At 42.2% G+C, this 16,259-nt stretch overlaps 1 protein-coding gene across 2 annotated transcripts in view; it reads right to left on the bottom strand.

Annotated features, from left to right (window-relative positions):
- DST (dystonin) overlaps window positions 1-15,996 on the bottom strand; it is a 291,949-nt gene extending 275,953 nt beyond the window's left edge. For both annotated transcript variants that reach the window (XM_066547320.1, XM_066547319.1), the window contains exons 1-2: window positions 15,816-15,996; window positions 15,340-15,374 (exon numbers count right to left, since the gene is read on the bottom strand). In XM_066547320.1, coding sequence (XP_066403417.1) covers window positions 15,340-15,374; window positions 15,816-15,996 — 216 coding nt within the window. The remainder of the gene's footprint in view (window positions 1-15,339; window positions 15,375-15,815) is intronic.
- Between the last annotated feature and the right edge of the window lie 263 nt (window positions 15,997-16,259).

Raw genomic sequence — 16,259 nt, forward strand, 5'->3', positions numbered from 1 at the left:
GCTGTTCTTTTGCTCCCCTCTTCCATTAGCTTTTGGGTTTTGGGATTTGTTTTGCCTTTTTTGTTGTCATTTTAATTAGGAAATCAGCATGGAAGAGTTGTGCTAAAATGCTGTTATGTTGGTAAATTGAAACAATCAAAAGTATGGCCCTGTGAAAACTGGATATCCTCCACTAAAAAAAAAAAAAAAAAAAAAAAAAAAAAAAAAACTGTATTAAACTGTATTTCCTCCACTAAAAAAACTGGATTTCCTCACTGTTCATGAGACAGTAAGGGAAGACAGTGTCTGTCCTGGACACTCAGATGGACAGACAAACAGCTATCTTCATTATTTAAATGCATTCCACTTTAAGTAAATGTACCCTTAAATGGCCAAAAGACACAAACACACATTTACATACACATGCTAGTAATTGCTATAGATAACATTGCATGCAACAGATGATGTAGAAAGGCTGAAGTGGGAAGGTGGAGTAACTTGCAGGGAACAACCTTCTACACATGAGCACTGGAGAGGAGGGACAGAAATAGAGCCCAAATCTCCTTAGTCAGTCCGGGAGGTCCATGTCTGTAGTGCATCAGGGCTGTGCAATACATATGATGCAAAGGTACAGCCAACGTTTCCTGAGCCTTTTTTTGTGATGCCTCCTACTCTACAGAAGCAATGGAATCACTCAGAGTTTAGGTAAGGACAGACACCCCGTGTCCGAATGGAAGCAGGACCTGCCCATATCAACCAAAGCAAGCAGTGCAGTGGAAGCCACCGCAGCCAGGAGGTCTGTGCAGATTTAGGAGGGTCTCCAAACATTCCAAGGTGTAAATCTGAGACTGGGACACGCTATTGCAGCAGGAAAGCTTGTTGCCCTGTTTTCCTTCCACACAGTGAAATAGCTAACAGATACTTACAATGTATCGTTCAACACGGTACTAGGGACTATTCGGGATGAGAGGGAAAAGTACAGCTCAGGGAGCCTGCTATAGAGGGGCTTACTGCTGGTGGAAATTTCCTTTTAGAAAAAATGCTAGTGTGCATCAGGGATTATTCCATAGCAAGTGAAAATATTCCTTAAGAGACCAAGACATCCAGCAAATCTATTCCAAGTTCTGAAATCAGAATAGATTTTCTAAATGTTAAATGCATTATGGTTTATTTATGTGAGGGCCACTGGCCAGAGCCTTGTGATATACCCTGCACTGCTCCCTCGCCACACTCCCATCCCATTAGCTGGATAAAACTCTTCAGGAAAGTATGTTTATGTAACAGAAGAATTTGATAGAAGCTAAGCAGCTCTAAAAGTGCTTAGAAACACATGCCAAATAGGGATTTAAGTATGTGGGTCTGTCTCACCAAGTGGCTTCACCTCAAAATATGTCTAGGTTTATTGATTATTATGTTTCAATATGAAAAAGTCACCTGTGATTTCCAGAAAAATCTGTTTATAGACAATGTTTTGCCTTGATATTTTCTGCATTTTTTTCACTTTTGTGGTTTATTACTAGCAAGAAAATGGGATCTTTATCTCTTTAAGAGCTCATCTGCTTCTGTTTGCTGAGGCTCATTCTTCTCTTGAAGTCATAATCTGCCTGCAGTATCACAAATAGTTGCTGTGAGGAGGATTATAATGTGATAAAGGCAGAGGATCATGATTTCAGGTGGAAAATTAATTCTGTATCTACAAAGATAATATTACAAGGGCAGAGTCCTCAGACCAAATCCCAAAATGCTTACTCATTCCTGCAATGGGACTTCGCCAGGGCGAAGAGGCAAATCCAGAATATTTCAAAATTTAGTCATCAAAAATGAAGACAGGAGGCAAAAGTGATCTAACATATGGAAGATGCTACTCCTATGCTCAGTGCAAAATTAGGGTGCCTGGTGATTCCTTCTAAACAGTAAAATTAACAGAAGCTTTTTGTGTCATTTATCCCTCAGTTTAGTCCAGAATTATAAACATCATATTAATACAGCAATCAAAATTAAAACCATGGAAATCACACAAATATTTGTTTGGCAAAGACAGCACTATTTTTGATGTTAAGTCAGTGCTCATAGATGAGCAGAAAAGTGTTACAAAATGCTCAGGGAAGCACAGTACACCACCTGAGCCCAAATCACTTAGGAAAAGCTGGAGATTTTAAAATTACAGGAATATTACAACGAGGTTGCTCTAACACCATAAAGCAATTTGTAGTTTCCAGTATCATGTGAATGCTGTGTCACTGAGCAATGAAAACCTTGTCTTGTTCTTTGTGCTGGGAGGGAGTTGCTCATTCCCAGAACCTACTGCCTGACTCATTTTTGTGCTGTAAAATTCTGAACAACAAGGCAAACCAAACAAAACTTCAAACATGTATTTTTAGAAAACCTGTCTTCCAAATACCAAAATAGCTGCACAAAGATTTACACTAAAGTAATCTTCCTTAAAGAAACAACTCATATGACCGCCAGAACCAGCTTTAGACATATCAGAGGAAGACACGAGGCCAACTGAACCTGGAATTTTCTTCTCTGCAAAAGCATTAATGTGCATCCTTCCAGTTAGAGTCTGTTGGAATCCAGGAAGAGTGATCTTCCTAATCAAAGCCTACAGCAAACAGGAATGGAGAGGTGTCTCTGGAGGCTGTTGCAGGGCCAAAGGCTAGTTCACCTGGTCTCAAGTGAGCTTTTCTGCATGAGGAAGCAGGCTGGGGAGATCAGCCTTTTTTAGCTGAAATTCATCCTTTTAAATCTCTGAGTGTTGGGGGTTTTGGTTTGTGGATTTTTTTTGTTTGGTTGGTTGGGTTGTTGTTGTTTGGTTGTTTTTTCCTCTTGAATGGGGTGTGATAATATTGAAAGAACCTATTCTGTCTATCTTTAGACCCAAATTGATGATGAATGTTGCCAGCCTGGCCACGGCATGCCAGAGCACACTGAGTAAAATTACTTTCACAATAAGGTGCTCAGTAAAAAATCCCTCATCCATCCAAGTTTTAACTTCACAGTTCTGATTCAGTGACTAATTCCTTGTCTATAGAAACATGTGTGGGTTTTCTCTGGCCAAAATTCAGCAGACATCCCCTCCCCAGGTTTGCCTTTGAGCCACCAAAGACAGCAGGTGAGGGAACCACTCCCTCACAGCACTTCTTTCTCTGCATTGGCCATACCCAGAGCCCGGACTGACCACTTCACTCACACACATCCATACTGTGAGTATCCAAATTAAACAGGATGGATCAGACCCATGGTGACTAGGTTTTGGTCTGCCTCCAATCTGGTATTCATCATTCCATATTTTATTGTAAGAATTCATTTTATTTTTCTCCTTCTACATGAAATTATTCTGGTCTCTTCCATCACTTTTTTTTCCTATGAGAGTTTCACATTTCCTCTTTCATGGATATCAGTCTTGATGGATCCCCATAATTCAGTACAGTACTCTTATAAATACTGATACATATAACAGTAGCACATGTTTTTCTGTTCTGTTTAAGCATTTCCCTTCCCATCTCCTTTCAAATGAGGCTACACATCTGAAAGTAGTCCTCACTGAAATGTTCAAAGTCATTCAAAAAGCCCTTTCTGAAAATCATAAACCTAAAACTTAAAACGTGGCTAAAGACTTTTCTCTGTGATGTACTCAACCTTGCATTTGTTAACTTCATCATGTGTATTTATTTGTCCCATTTCTTCAATATGGTCTGGTATTTGATAACCAAATATGTCATACTCTGTTATCCTTGTTGTGCTTTTGCTTATTCTCATTCCTAATCCATTCCTCATGAAAATAGGAATTTTAAATTGCCTTAAAACTTGTCTAGCTTTTGCTTTTATTTAATTTTACAGATAAGAACATATTGAATAATGTATTGACCCTTTTTCTTTCACTGTCTTAGTTTTTCTGTATTTATTTTTAATTCTTTGTCTGATACTTTATTAGCATCAGATGAATAGATCAGTGCTACCCCACGTGTGCATTATTGCTTTAGTGATATAAATCTCTGACTCCTCCATTCTTTCAATGTGCAATTGTATTAATTCACCAGATTCTTCTCCTCTTCATTCTAGTTTTTACTAGCCCTACTGCCTTCATCATATGTTATCTCTATTTTTATGCTTGATAAGAAGCCATATTCAGTTTTCATTTTTTCCAGTGTATAAGTATTTTATGTAGAATATATTGGTTGTCAGAATTCTGATCTTGGGACCCAACCTTTGCAGCCAGTATGGGTTTTTAGAGTCAGTAAGCATTAACATCAATAGAGATAAAAGTGCATTATCTGATGCCCAGCTGAAGTCAACAGAAATCTTTGCATTAACTTCAGTGGGCACTGGACTGCAGCCAGCTTACCTTCTGGCAGAACTTCAGCAAATCACAGAGAAAGTGCTAGCCAGCATTAGGCCACAGTTCAGTGACAGCAGAACTCAAGTGTGTTTGCAAAGGCCTTTACAGATATTTGAGTAATTCCTGTAGACGAAGGTGCACTAATAAATATCAAAGCCAAAAGGAGTTTAGATAGGATATCCAGATTTGTGCTCTTGCTTTTAAGGTTTCTGACAGTGGTTGTTTGTGCATGAGAATTATCATCTGTTACCATTGTCAACTAATAGCCTCAAGAAATAGACTTCAAATTGGCAGTTACCACCTGTCTAAATCTTGGAAGCTTTCATGTCTACACAACCCACAGCATCTTAGGGCCTGCAGACATTTATATGAGTAGCATCAAACCCTTCTCAAGATGCTGGCATTCTCAGCTGTTCTACAGACAGGCTGAAATATAATTAAACCCTATAGTTGGAGAACCTACTTCAACTAAAATGGCAGGTTTAAATTAATTAACTTTATTGTATGAAATTCCCCCGCACACTGAAAGAGAAAAATTTGAGATTCTTTCTGCTACATAGAAAAACATATATGTATATGTATAAATATGATATATCTATCCCTCTGAATTGTAAGAACAGTTCTAAATTAAAAAGTGGCAAAGATTGCATTATTCCCCTCCTTCCTCTTCCATAGTGATTTCCATCCCAAATATCATCAGTTTACAAAGAACCAAAGAAAACCCCACAACATTTATTTAACTGCCAGTTCTGCAAGTTCCACCCAAAATCCAAGATTCAAGCTAAGTTCTCCAAGATATTTATGATAAAGATTGCTAAGTAATGTAAGGTGTACATTTTCTATCCCAGGAGGATTACCTACACTCACTGAGTGTATTATTTCACTAACACCCAAGGAGGATACAATTGTGTTTGTTCTATTTTGACTCTATCAGAACTGAAAAAATAGACCACAACCTTTTTTTTTGTGTGGTTCTCTTGATAATTTTTTTAATCTTACGAAGGGTTACTCCTATAAAGAATCAGGATTTAAAACATAAAATATAAGTTTTTACATTCAGTTTCTCATTCCACTCCCTCATTAGCAAGCTTTCACTGATGCTGCTTTGCATGCCTTATGTTTATTTAAGGAGATATTATTCTTATCTTACAAAATCTAAACTCTAAGCAGTGCTGGAACCATTTCTCAGATATTGAAGACTGTGATTTGGCACATGCAATATTCCAAGATAAGTCCACATGTTCAAAGGCATTTAAAGCAATTGCTTTTTACATAACCTGAACAAGATTACTTTCCCAACCGAGTTTATGAAATAGAACATCAATAATCTCCTTTCCAGCTCCTAATCAGGTAGGATGTAAATACATGTAAATACATAGGAGTCCTTGTATTTAGGCATTTAGGAGCCCCTAGGTTTAGGTGTGAGTTTAGAATACAGTGTCCAATAACCCATGCTAAATTAACACTGCTGTTTAACATGACACGTTTGGTTTTTCCTGTCATAAGGTCAGGGTTCCTATCAAAGCACAGGTAAGTTGTAACATTAGGAAAATCTGATGATCTGCAAGCAAACACACAAATGGCACACACACACTCAAGGCACCCTTTAAATTCTCTTTCTGTCTAAAGCTATAAGCCACAGAGGCTGGCCCGTTCTCCAGGCAGCCCTATCATTCTCAGACAAGGCTTGCAGCTCTCCACAGCAGCTTTGCAATGGCTTGTCCCAGTTCCTTCCCTGTTACCTCAGGGCACTGCAAGCCTCCCTAGGAAGGGAACAATTATTTAAGAACAAAAAAATCAATGTGCTGCTTGATCAGTGGTCTGCAAGGGAAGGTTTAATTTAAAATATACTAGCACATTCCCCTAGCATGTCCCCTTTCCAGCCCTGCTTCCTCTGTTTTCCATCTTTTAATGTCTCCTCATCTTGGGCAGTGTCCAGTAGATATCAAGGATCTGGCAGAAGAAATTAGCTTTAAATATTAAAAATACGGTAAGAAGCTGAGTAAGAAATAAGAGATTGCTAAACCATAGCAGTGCTGCCAAACATCTAATACAAAGAGATTACTCTCTTTTCTCTGGTGTGCTTGTTTGAAACACAAACTGGTAAGAGAATATATCCCACCACAGCATGTGAAGATGTGTCTGTACTTCTTAAATTGTAAAATAGATGCATAACTGATGAGACACTTTGCAGGAATATATTATAAAAAGCTAACTAGGCTAGAATTCAGGTATCTATTAAGATAACTAGATTCAGATACCAACAACATACCTGAACAAGTCTTTGCTTCCTGTTATCACCAATAAAAAATTTAGTCGACACGTTCAGTGAGGCTTGAAGAACCATTCAGCACATCCTGAAGCAGACATCAACACTAGGGCAGCTGAGCAGTTCTACAGACTATAATCTGTAAATGCCTACAGTGAGCTTGTTGGGCTGCATAAGGGGATGCTGTTTTTACAAACTCACTTTCCAACTCCTACCTTCACATGAAGGAAGGTAGTGGAGGCAGATCAGAAGAGAACTTGGTTGTATCATTTTGTTCTTTCTAGAACAAGGAAGAAGGATAAATACAATACCTCGGCCTGACATGATTATGTATTTCAGTATAATTTGTGCTATCAATTTATTGAATCATCAATTAAGCCTGTAGGATCTGTGTTTCACTTCCAGTCTGCTCTCCTACCTACCCCACCATCCTGAAGCAGAGTGCCATATTTAAACAGCTGAGTGGACAGGGGAGATAAGGACATTGGCACAACTTGCAAGAAAAGTGTCTTTGCCCAAACATCAAGTGCAGTTAGTTTCTGTAGCTGATATGGTGTTTTCACACTTCAGCCACAGCTCATGTTTCATTCCCACTGATGAGTCAGGAACAGCAAAGCTCTGACTCTCCTTGATGCAAGGCAGTAGGGCACAAGGGAGCCCAGCAGGGGCTCAGACACTTTGGGTACAAGTAACCAGAAAACAAGTACCCAGGCTGGCTGCTGAACCAGAAGCACAAGGAACAAGCACAAAACCAAGGCAGCTTTGCTAAGACTAAGCCAAGATCAGCTGTCTACACTGTGAGCCTGACATGCTAAAGCATCTCTGCCACACAGTGCTGAGTCCTAGCCCCAGGAGGCTGGAGGGGCCCATGTGCCCACTCTGCAGAGCCCAGGAGGCTGGAGGAGCCCACGTGCCCGCTGTGCAGAGCCCAGGAGGAGCCCACATGCCCACTCTGCAGAGCCCAGGAGGCTGGAGGAGCTCATGTGCCCACTCTGCAGAGCCCAGGAGGCTGGAGGGAAGAGCCCATGTGCCCACTCTGCAGAGCCCAGGAGGCTGGAGGAGCCCACGTGCCCACTGTGCAGAGCCCAGGAGGCTGGAGGGAAGAGCCCATGTGCCCACTGTGCAGAGCCCAGGAGGCTGGAGGGAAGAGCCCATGTGCCCACTGTGCAGAGCCCAGGAGGCTGGAGGGAAGAGCCCATGTGCCCACTCTGCAGAGCCCAGGAAGAGCCCATGTGCCCACTGTGCAGAGCCCAGGAGGCTGGAGGGAAGAGCCCATGTGCCCACTGTGCAGAGCCCAGGAGGCTGGAGGGAAGAGCCCATGTGCCCACTCTGCAGAGCCCAGGAGGCTGGAGGGAGGAGCCCATGTGCCCACTCTGCAGAGCCCAGGAGGCTGGAGGGAAGAGCCCATGTGCCCACTCTGCAGAGCCCAGGAGGCTGGAGGAGCCCACGTGCCCACTGTGCAGAGCCCAGGAGGCTGGAGGGAAGAGCCCATGTGCCCACTGTGCAGAGCCCAGGAGGCTGGAGGGAAGAGCCCATGTGCCCACTCTGCAGAGCCCAGGAGGCTGGAGGGAGGAGCCCATGTGCCCGCTGTGCAGAGCCTGAGACCCCTCCAGGCTGCAGAGCATGTGGAGCAGGGTGAGCAGCTGCAGCTCTGGCTGGTGTCCTCTCGTGTCTGACATGGCCAGGCCCCAAAAAGCCAGCTCAGCTGAATCAGATCCTACATGAAAACATCAAGGTGACTTCACCCTGTGCTCTGCACATTCTTCCCTGGCATATCAAAGGTGCCTCTACTTAAAACAGTCTGGGAATGGAAGAGCGTGTGAGTCAGGTTTCCATGCCCAAGGAAAACACATCTAACAGCCCTGGAGCAGCCACAACCCCAAGGGTCACACTACCCTGTTCATGCGATGCTTTCCTACATTTATTACCCTCAGACTAAAGAGCTTATCTGTTTCTGAAGGAACATGCACAACCTGATCTGTCACCCTTATAATCTACCTGCAATAACTGAGAAATCAGTGCAGATGATTAGGCTTTTCTAAGCAGTGTGTGGAGCCCTGCATGATCCCTTCTGTCTGTGGAAGAACAGTTTCTACCGGAGATGTGGTAATACATGTTCTCACTGCAAGTATGACCTCAGCTATTCTAATTCATGGTTTCTTTCAGTCTGAGGTTTGTTTAGGGCAAAAGACAGTAGCTAGAAGTTCCCGTTCTGTACACGTGTACAATGTGTCTGTGAACAGGCAGATGGCCACAAGCTGTGCTCCCCCTGCGTCCCTTTAATACCAGGGTTCTGCTTGTGTGTACAGGGAGTGTGCACTCAAATGGCACAGAGCCCAGCTGAACTGCAGCTCATCTAAAACCCACATTTCCAGAGACAGCAGTAGATACTGAGAAACATGGATGTCTAAATACTTACATGATAGCCATAAGGTTGTTGGCATAATTGTGTATTAATGGGAAACTAAAGAGTAAGAAGAACTTTTATGAGGTAATGTATCTTTATGCAGTAGTTTTCCCAGTCCTGCTAGAGAACCATGAGGATGCATTCACTTATAAAGCAGGTCCCAGGACCATGCCTGACCACTGATGTGTACCATAACACAATGTCAGTACTTTTTAGGTGATTAGTGGAGCTCAGAGGTGATTCCCTCAGCATTTCAAAGCTCTGCAGACCATCAGAATCCAGAGCAGAGATGCAGACAACCAGAAGGCTATATAAATACATTAGGCTTTGTACACTACATTCTAGTACAGACTAAAAGTACCCAAGTTAACTCCTCTGGAGTTAGTTTAGCTCATCACTTGAGCAGTCTGGCTGCAGCAACCAGACAAATGCCATCTATTTGGTGATACAACTGCTGAACAGGCTGCTCCTCAGCACAGACGAATATTTGTGGGCTATCTAAAGGCAGCACTGCTGTGACTAAAGCTGACAAAGAGTGATGGACAGATGACATATAGTAAACCAAATCTCAGTGATACCTAGTTTGCCATGTGACAGCTCAGTGTGGCATACTCTGTCTGGGCCACATTATTTGATATGTTATGAAAAATGGACAGAATGGTTTGTCCTTATACAGTGTAACCTGTATTTATAGCTCTCCATTCATTCCTATACGTAAGTGCTCTCATACAGCTAAGTAAACTATTTATTTTTTCTCAGATTTATTTTCTTTTGAACCTGTTTCTTAACTCTTAGACAGCTAATGGAAAAATAGTTTAAACATCCTGAGGGAAATCATGTCAAACACAAAGGTAAAATATTTTCAGGCTGATTGAACTCTGTAAAGACAATGAAACACCCTTTCAATAGGTGAATGAATGTATTTTGCTGGCTAGTCCTGCACATTTGTGATGCTTGTTGGATGCACTCCCTCTGATCAAATAGAAGACTCAAATTCAGCTTGGAGGGTCTGCTGATTTCTCCTTTCACTGGAGCTGTACATATCTGGAGCAGTTTCTAAATAACTGCAATGCTCAGGATGAATTATGGTGCAATTCTTCAAAGACTATTCGTTATTGTTTTGTAAGATAACTAGAACTGTATTTTTAGGCAACTGTCTCACAGTCAGCCTCAGAAGGGGCATGATTATGGCAAAGGTACACTTAGGGATAAGTTTATGAACAATTTTCTGGGCATCTGAGCTGACAAAGTAATATACATTTCCTGAAGATTGTTGTACTATAGTTTTGCACCCATTGTACCATAATGGATGATTTAGAAAATCCATTTACTCTTTAAAAATATCATCAGTTTTGGATGAACTATTTCACTACCAGTCTAGTCACAACAATACAGAATCACAATGTTGGAAAAAACCTTCAAGATCATCGAGTCCAACCCATGCCCTAACACCTCAACTAAACCATGCCATCACCAAGTGCCACATTTAGTCTTTTTTTAAACACATCCAGGAATGGTGACTCCACCATCTCCATGGGCATACCATTCCAGTACTTTATCACTCTTTCCATAAAAAACTTTTTCCTAATATCCAGCCATTTCCCTTGGCACAGCTTAAGACTGTGTCCTCTCATTCTGGAAGTTGCTGCCTGGAGAAAGAGACCAACCCCCAGCTGACTACAGCCACCTTTCAGGGAGTTGTAGAGAGTGATAAGGTCACCCCTGAGCCTCCTTTTCTCCAGACTAAACAGCCCCAGCTCCCTCAGTCGTTCCTCACAGGGCTTGTGTTCCAAGCCCCTCACCAGCCTTGTTGTCTCCTCTGGCCTTGCTCAAGCATCTCAAGGTCCCTCCCAAACTGAGGGGACAGAACTGGACACAGCACTCAAGGTGTGGCCTCACCAGTGCCGAGTACAGGGGAAGGATGACCTCCCTGCTCCTGCTGGCCACGCCATTCCTGATACAGGCCAGGATGCCCTTGGCCTTCTTGGCCACCAGGACACACTGCTGGCTCATGTTCAGCAGGCTGTCAGTACCCCCAGGTCCCTTTCTGCCTGGGCACTGTCCAGCCTCCCCATCCCCAGCCTGTAACATTGCAGGGGGTTATTGTGGCCAAAATGCAGGACTTGGCACTTGGACTTATTAAACTTCATCCTATTGGACTCTGTCCATCCATCCAACCATTCCAGGTCTCTCTGCAGAGCCCTCCTACCTTCAAACAGATCGACACACGCTCCCAGCTTAGTGTCATCTACAAATTTACTGATGAAAGACTCAATACCCTCATCTATGTCATCAATAAGAATATTGAAATAGACTGGATATACACAGCCTTGTAGCCATCGCTCAGTGTACTAAAATGAAAATGCAGGGTCTGCAAAACTTAAACCACCAAATGTTGTTCCTTTGCTACAGACATGGTTAACACACACTGCCAGCCCTCACAGAGTCTTTTCACAAAGTGTCAACTCCTATTTATCTTACTGGTGTAAGATAAATAGGAGTTGACCTGGGTTATGCGAAGTCAGAATTTACAGTGGATTGTAAAACTTGTACTGATTTGTTTCCTAGTAGTTTTTGACCTGTAGTTCTCAGTGGAAGCATTCACTGAAAACTTGCCCAAAATATATGAGTCAAAATTAAATAAATACAAAGTCATACCATGTTGCGTGTGACTGCCCACTGACACTGATCCCCTCAGTTCCTAACATAAAAGGTAAGGTAAAGGAAAACTGTGAAACTCAGAGGAAATTTCTGGCAAAAGATTTATAAATCTGGTCATTTTTCCTCAATAACATGAAAACTGCTACTTTAGCAATTAGCACAACAATCCCTTCACAATCTCAGAAAACCCAACCATTTATAGATCCTGAATGAGAACCTTCCTTTTCAACAGTTCTTACCACCAAATCAAAAGACATTAAGAATTATACCACTCAGATTAATTCCTTTCAGCCTAAGGGCTAGAAGCTTACTTCCCTTTTAATTGAAGGTAAAAATCTCACATAATCCGGTGACTCCAGAGGCTTCAACTATGAGGAAAACTAATTCAGAAAGAAATTTAAATCACAAGAGGCAACGCCAACACATTAAGCAATGCTTTTCAATTGAAAGGTACAGGAGACTTTCAGACCTCTTCCTAAGACATAAAATGATAAACATTGAAAGGAGTCAAGCCCAAGCCCACAAAGTATTCAGAGAAAATTCTTTTGCTTCATGAAAAAAAACAACTTCTACAAAGAGCAGAAAAATAATAAAATTAGGGAATCATTTATGGCCTTTACAATAATAATAATAATAATAATAATAATAATAATAATAATAATAATAATAATAATAATAATAATAATAATAATAATAATAATAATAATAATAAAGGCCAAACAATTAATCATAGTCCCTACTTTGGTAAAACTCTTACTGAGTTATACTGTTATTTTGGTGGGGATTTGGTTTAGCACAGATATTTCATTCTACAACTGATTCTCAAAATAAAGACAGAGTAGTGCAAACAACTACATCAAAGTCTGATGTGTCATGTAGCAATGAATATTTCTGTTGGAAATTTACTTGTTTTCTTTTTAAAGCAGTGGCATATCTAGGTCTCCCTGAGATTAGGAACATTAACTATTCTGGGTGTGATTCCTTTGTGACTTCATGGAATTTCTGTAGTACCTGGGGAATGGAAAAATCTTAAGAGCAGTTACAGTCATAATGAAACTGAGGACTGTAAATAAAAAATATATTAAAAAATAGGCCTGAAAAACTTCAGATGGTAGCAAGTGTTAGTGGGGAGGTGGTGACAATAATTGTATTATCTCAAGAAACTCTCACATCTTCCTGGTTAATGTTTTCTGGTTTTAAGCACCTCTAACAAAGACAGACTTTCACCTACTTTATATTCATAATGATTCATGCAAATTTGCCTCCTTTTGAGGCAGGGGGTCAAGTGTTTAAGTTCATTCTATAATAAGTAATATCTGCATAGACTTTTGATGTATAATAATGAGGCATGTTTTGCAGACACATTAAAAATCGAGGCCCACAAAAATGGACTATTTGTGGATTCAATTCACCAGTGGCGTATAAAATTCAAAACAGAAGGACTGAAAAGATCATAAATACATTTTCAAATTTTGTGTCTACCCTCCCATAGTATGCAGTCTTATTTTTTATTGTGTGGTTCAGTATAAAAAGAAAAGGATTCAATAGTTCTCCCTGTATATTGACAATGAAGGCATGCACCATGAGAGCTGTGGCTGTGGCAAAGAATCTCAACATAAATTTGCACACATCTATTTTTTCCAAATATAAGGCTTTCCTGGCAGGCAGTCAATCATGCAGGAATTGCCAAGGCTCTGTAGATAGGGCAATTATAATTCTCTGTGCACTGCTGCTAGACCACCTGCACGTTCACATGTGATGGAAGTCTGATTTGAACCCAGCTCTCAGGAGATGAATGCCAACCCACTGCTATTTACTATCAGCCTGTTTTTCATTATCTTTTATTCTAATTAAGAAACACTATTTATAACTACACCTGACAAACAGCTAAGCATGGTGGAAGCTAGCAGATGTACCTTGTGCCATAAAATTTGGAGCTGAGATATTACATTCATTTTGGGGGTGGGGGGATTATACAAAGCCCATATTTTCATGTATCATGCTTTGCTTTCATCAGCATTGTACTGCAGTTGGAAATGCGTAAAGTTTTGTGATGATTTAGATAGAGAATGTCAAATTCTGCTTCAGATAATGTTTCCAATATTTTTATTGGAAGTATGCCTGTAGTTTTTTCATTAATGAATTCTATTAGATTCATTAAAATAATATTTTACTTGAAAAAATATTGGAAAATGAAAATTTAATGATGTCAAATGAGTCATCATTTCTCTATCAAAAGTCTCGTCAGAAAATGAAAGGAGAAACAGTTCTACCACTTATTTAAAAGAGCAGTTTTAGACTACTAGCTGTAGTATTCCATCTAAACAAAATACAGAAAATTATGAAAGAATATAACAGCTACTGTAGTATGTTTCACTTAATGGAAGCTTTTAGGAAATATTTTAAATTCATCTGCTTCTGACTGGATGATAAACAAATAACCACATGCTGAAGCAATAAAAATAAATTACTCTGCCAACTTCCCTCTGAAGTGTCACCATGCAGGATGGTACATATTTCAAAACATTAAACTTTATCTCCATCTAGGCTCAGGACTGAGTGAATTTTACATGGAAACCAAGCATTTCATATTGGATAAACTAAATAGCGAAAAAATATTTTGATTTCTAAAGGTACATATTTTTTTGTTCGCTTTACTGGAGCACTGGTGAACAACAAACTCAGGCTTTTCATGGTTAAAGATAGGATACTCTCTATGACATCCTCTTTTTGTGATGGTGTGTACCAATTTCAAAATAGTTGAGAATTTAAAACTAATTGCCAATACAAACCGTGCTGCAAAAATGTATCCCATGCACACTTTTGAAAACATTAGTCATAATTGGATAATTTTCCCACCCACAGCAGGATAAGGGAAAATAATTTAAAACAAAATATCATTTGGGTGCAAAACTGTCTCTCAAGGCTTTCAGAATAATAAGCAATGGCATGAAGATATGCCTTAAATCAATAGCAGGAAACCAGGCAAGAGAAATATCTAGACAGGAGCTCTACAGGGCAGTGTGGAAACAAAGTGGGTACTAAAACAAATATTATTTTTCATATTTTCCCAGTAATTACGCTCCTCAGCCAGAATCCCTAGGAAGTGGACTGAGGTTTGTGTTATACTTTCAGCACTGGCATGTAAGAGTTTTGATTCTCCTGATCTCTGAATACAAAGTCACACACCGAGGTCCCTGCCAAGCAGGATTGTAGTCTGGATCCTTCTGGGGTCTCCCGCGGCAATATCCAAGGCAAGCAGGGAACTTCCCTGACGGGAGCAGGGGGCAGGTGAGGGCTGTGGGCACAGCCAGCGAGCAGGGGCTCTGCAGTCCCAAACCCACCAGCTCTGCACGCATTTACAGCGAGGTCAATAACCGGGCTCAGGGCTGCTTTTGGACACGGGGAGCTCTGGCACGTACAGTAAGCACAGCTTTTCTCCAAGTGACCAATTCCTTTGGGAATGACACGAATCGGCAGGCCGGTTAGGGTAACACAGATGAAGAGCTCATTTTGTGTTGGGAAGGGAAAAAACCAAACCAAGAGATGAAAGAGGACATTATGTTTTTCATGCAAAATGAAAAGTTTGCTATGTGATTTCATTAACAAAAGACCACGACAATAGGTACTCGGGTAAAGAGAACAACTTCTGACCTTGAAATTGCGTGCTAAATAAATTACCTCAGAGCGAAAGTGATGAGTTCTCATGACAGCATCTGGAAGGGAAGCAGAAAGACACACAGGCTCCACCAGCTGCACCTCGCATTTCGCCCCGGCTAACGGGTTTACCCCGCCACTCGCCCTTCGGCGCACACTCCGGGACGGCTCTGGCCCCTCAGGCACAGCCGACAGCTCCGCCCGACACTTATATTTAATTCATCGGGAAGAAGTTGGGCATAAAGTTCTGCTGCGCTTTGACACACCGGGGAGGGCTGGGGCGGAGGGGGGGCTTCCCAGCCTCTCACCTCTCTCCCTCTAGCCGAGGTTTCGCTGAGGGATGGGTGGAGACAAGGCTGCCGCAGTCCTGGGCTCGGCTTGAATTTTCTTTAAAGCCTTTGCCCGGCTAAACCGTGCCACGGCGGCCCTCCGGCGGCACAAAGCCGGGGATGGGCCGGGGACACCCCCCGCCACCCTCAGGGACCGGCAGCGTCTCTTACCTCGGCTCCTTGAGCGACCTGAAAAGACGGATTTGATGGGATGCCTCCCTTTCTGGAGCCTGCGGTGCCAGCAGCAGAAGAATAAAATCGTGGCAATGGTCCCCAGCAGCAGCAGGAGCAAGAAGAGGGCGCACTGGATGCTGTAGGGTCTCAGCAGGACCAGGAAAGCCGCGGCGATCATGGCTCAAGCGCCCGGCTACCCCTGTGCGTGCGCGGGTCTGCGGCGAGCGGCGGGGGGCCGGGCAGAGCCGGGCAGCCTCTCCCCCCGGCAGCGGGGCGGGCATCGCCGCCGGCACCGCGCTGCTGGAGCCGGCAGCCGGGCGGGAGGCGGCGGCGCGGGGGAGGAGGAGGAGAAGGAGGAGGAGCGGGATGAGATTCAGGCCGTGACTCAGCAGCAGCAGCAGCAGCAGCCGCCGCGGCGGCGATGGTTGCGGTGGGGCTGCC

Source organism: Molothrus aeneus, chromosome 3 (assembly GCF_037042795.1).
Source record: "Molothrus aeneus isolate 106 chromosome 3, BPBGC_Maene_1.0, whole genome shotgun sequence".
Classification (NCBI taxonomy): Eukaryota; Metazoa; Chordata; class Aves; order Passeriformes; family Icteridae; genus Molothrus; species Molothrus aeneus.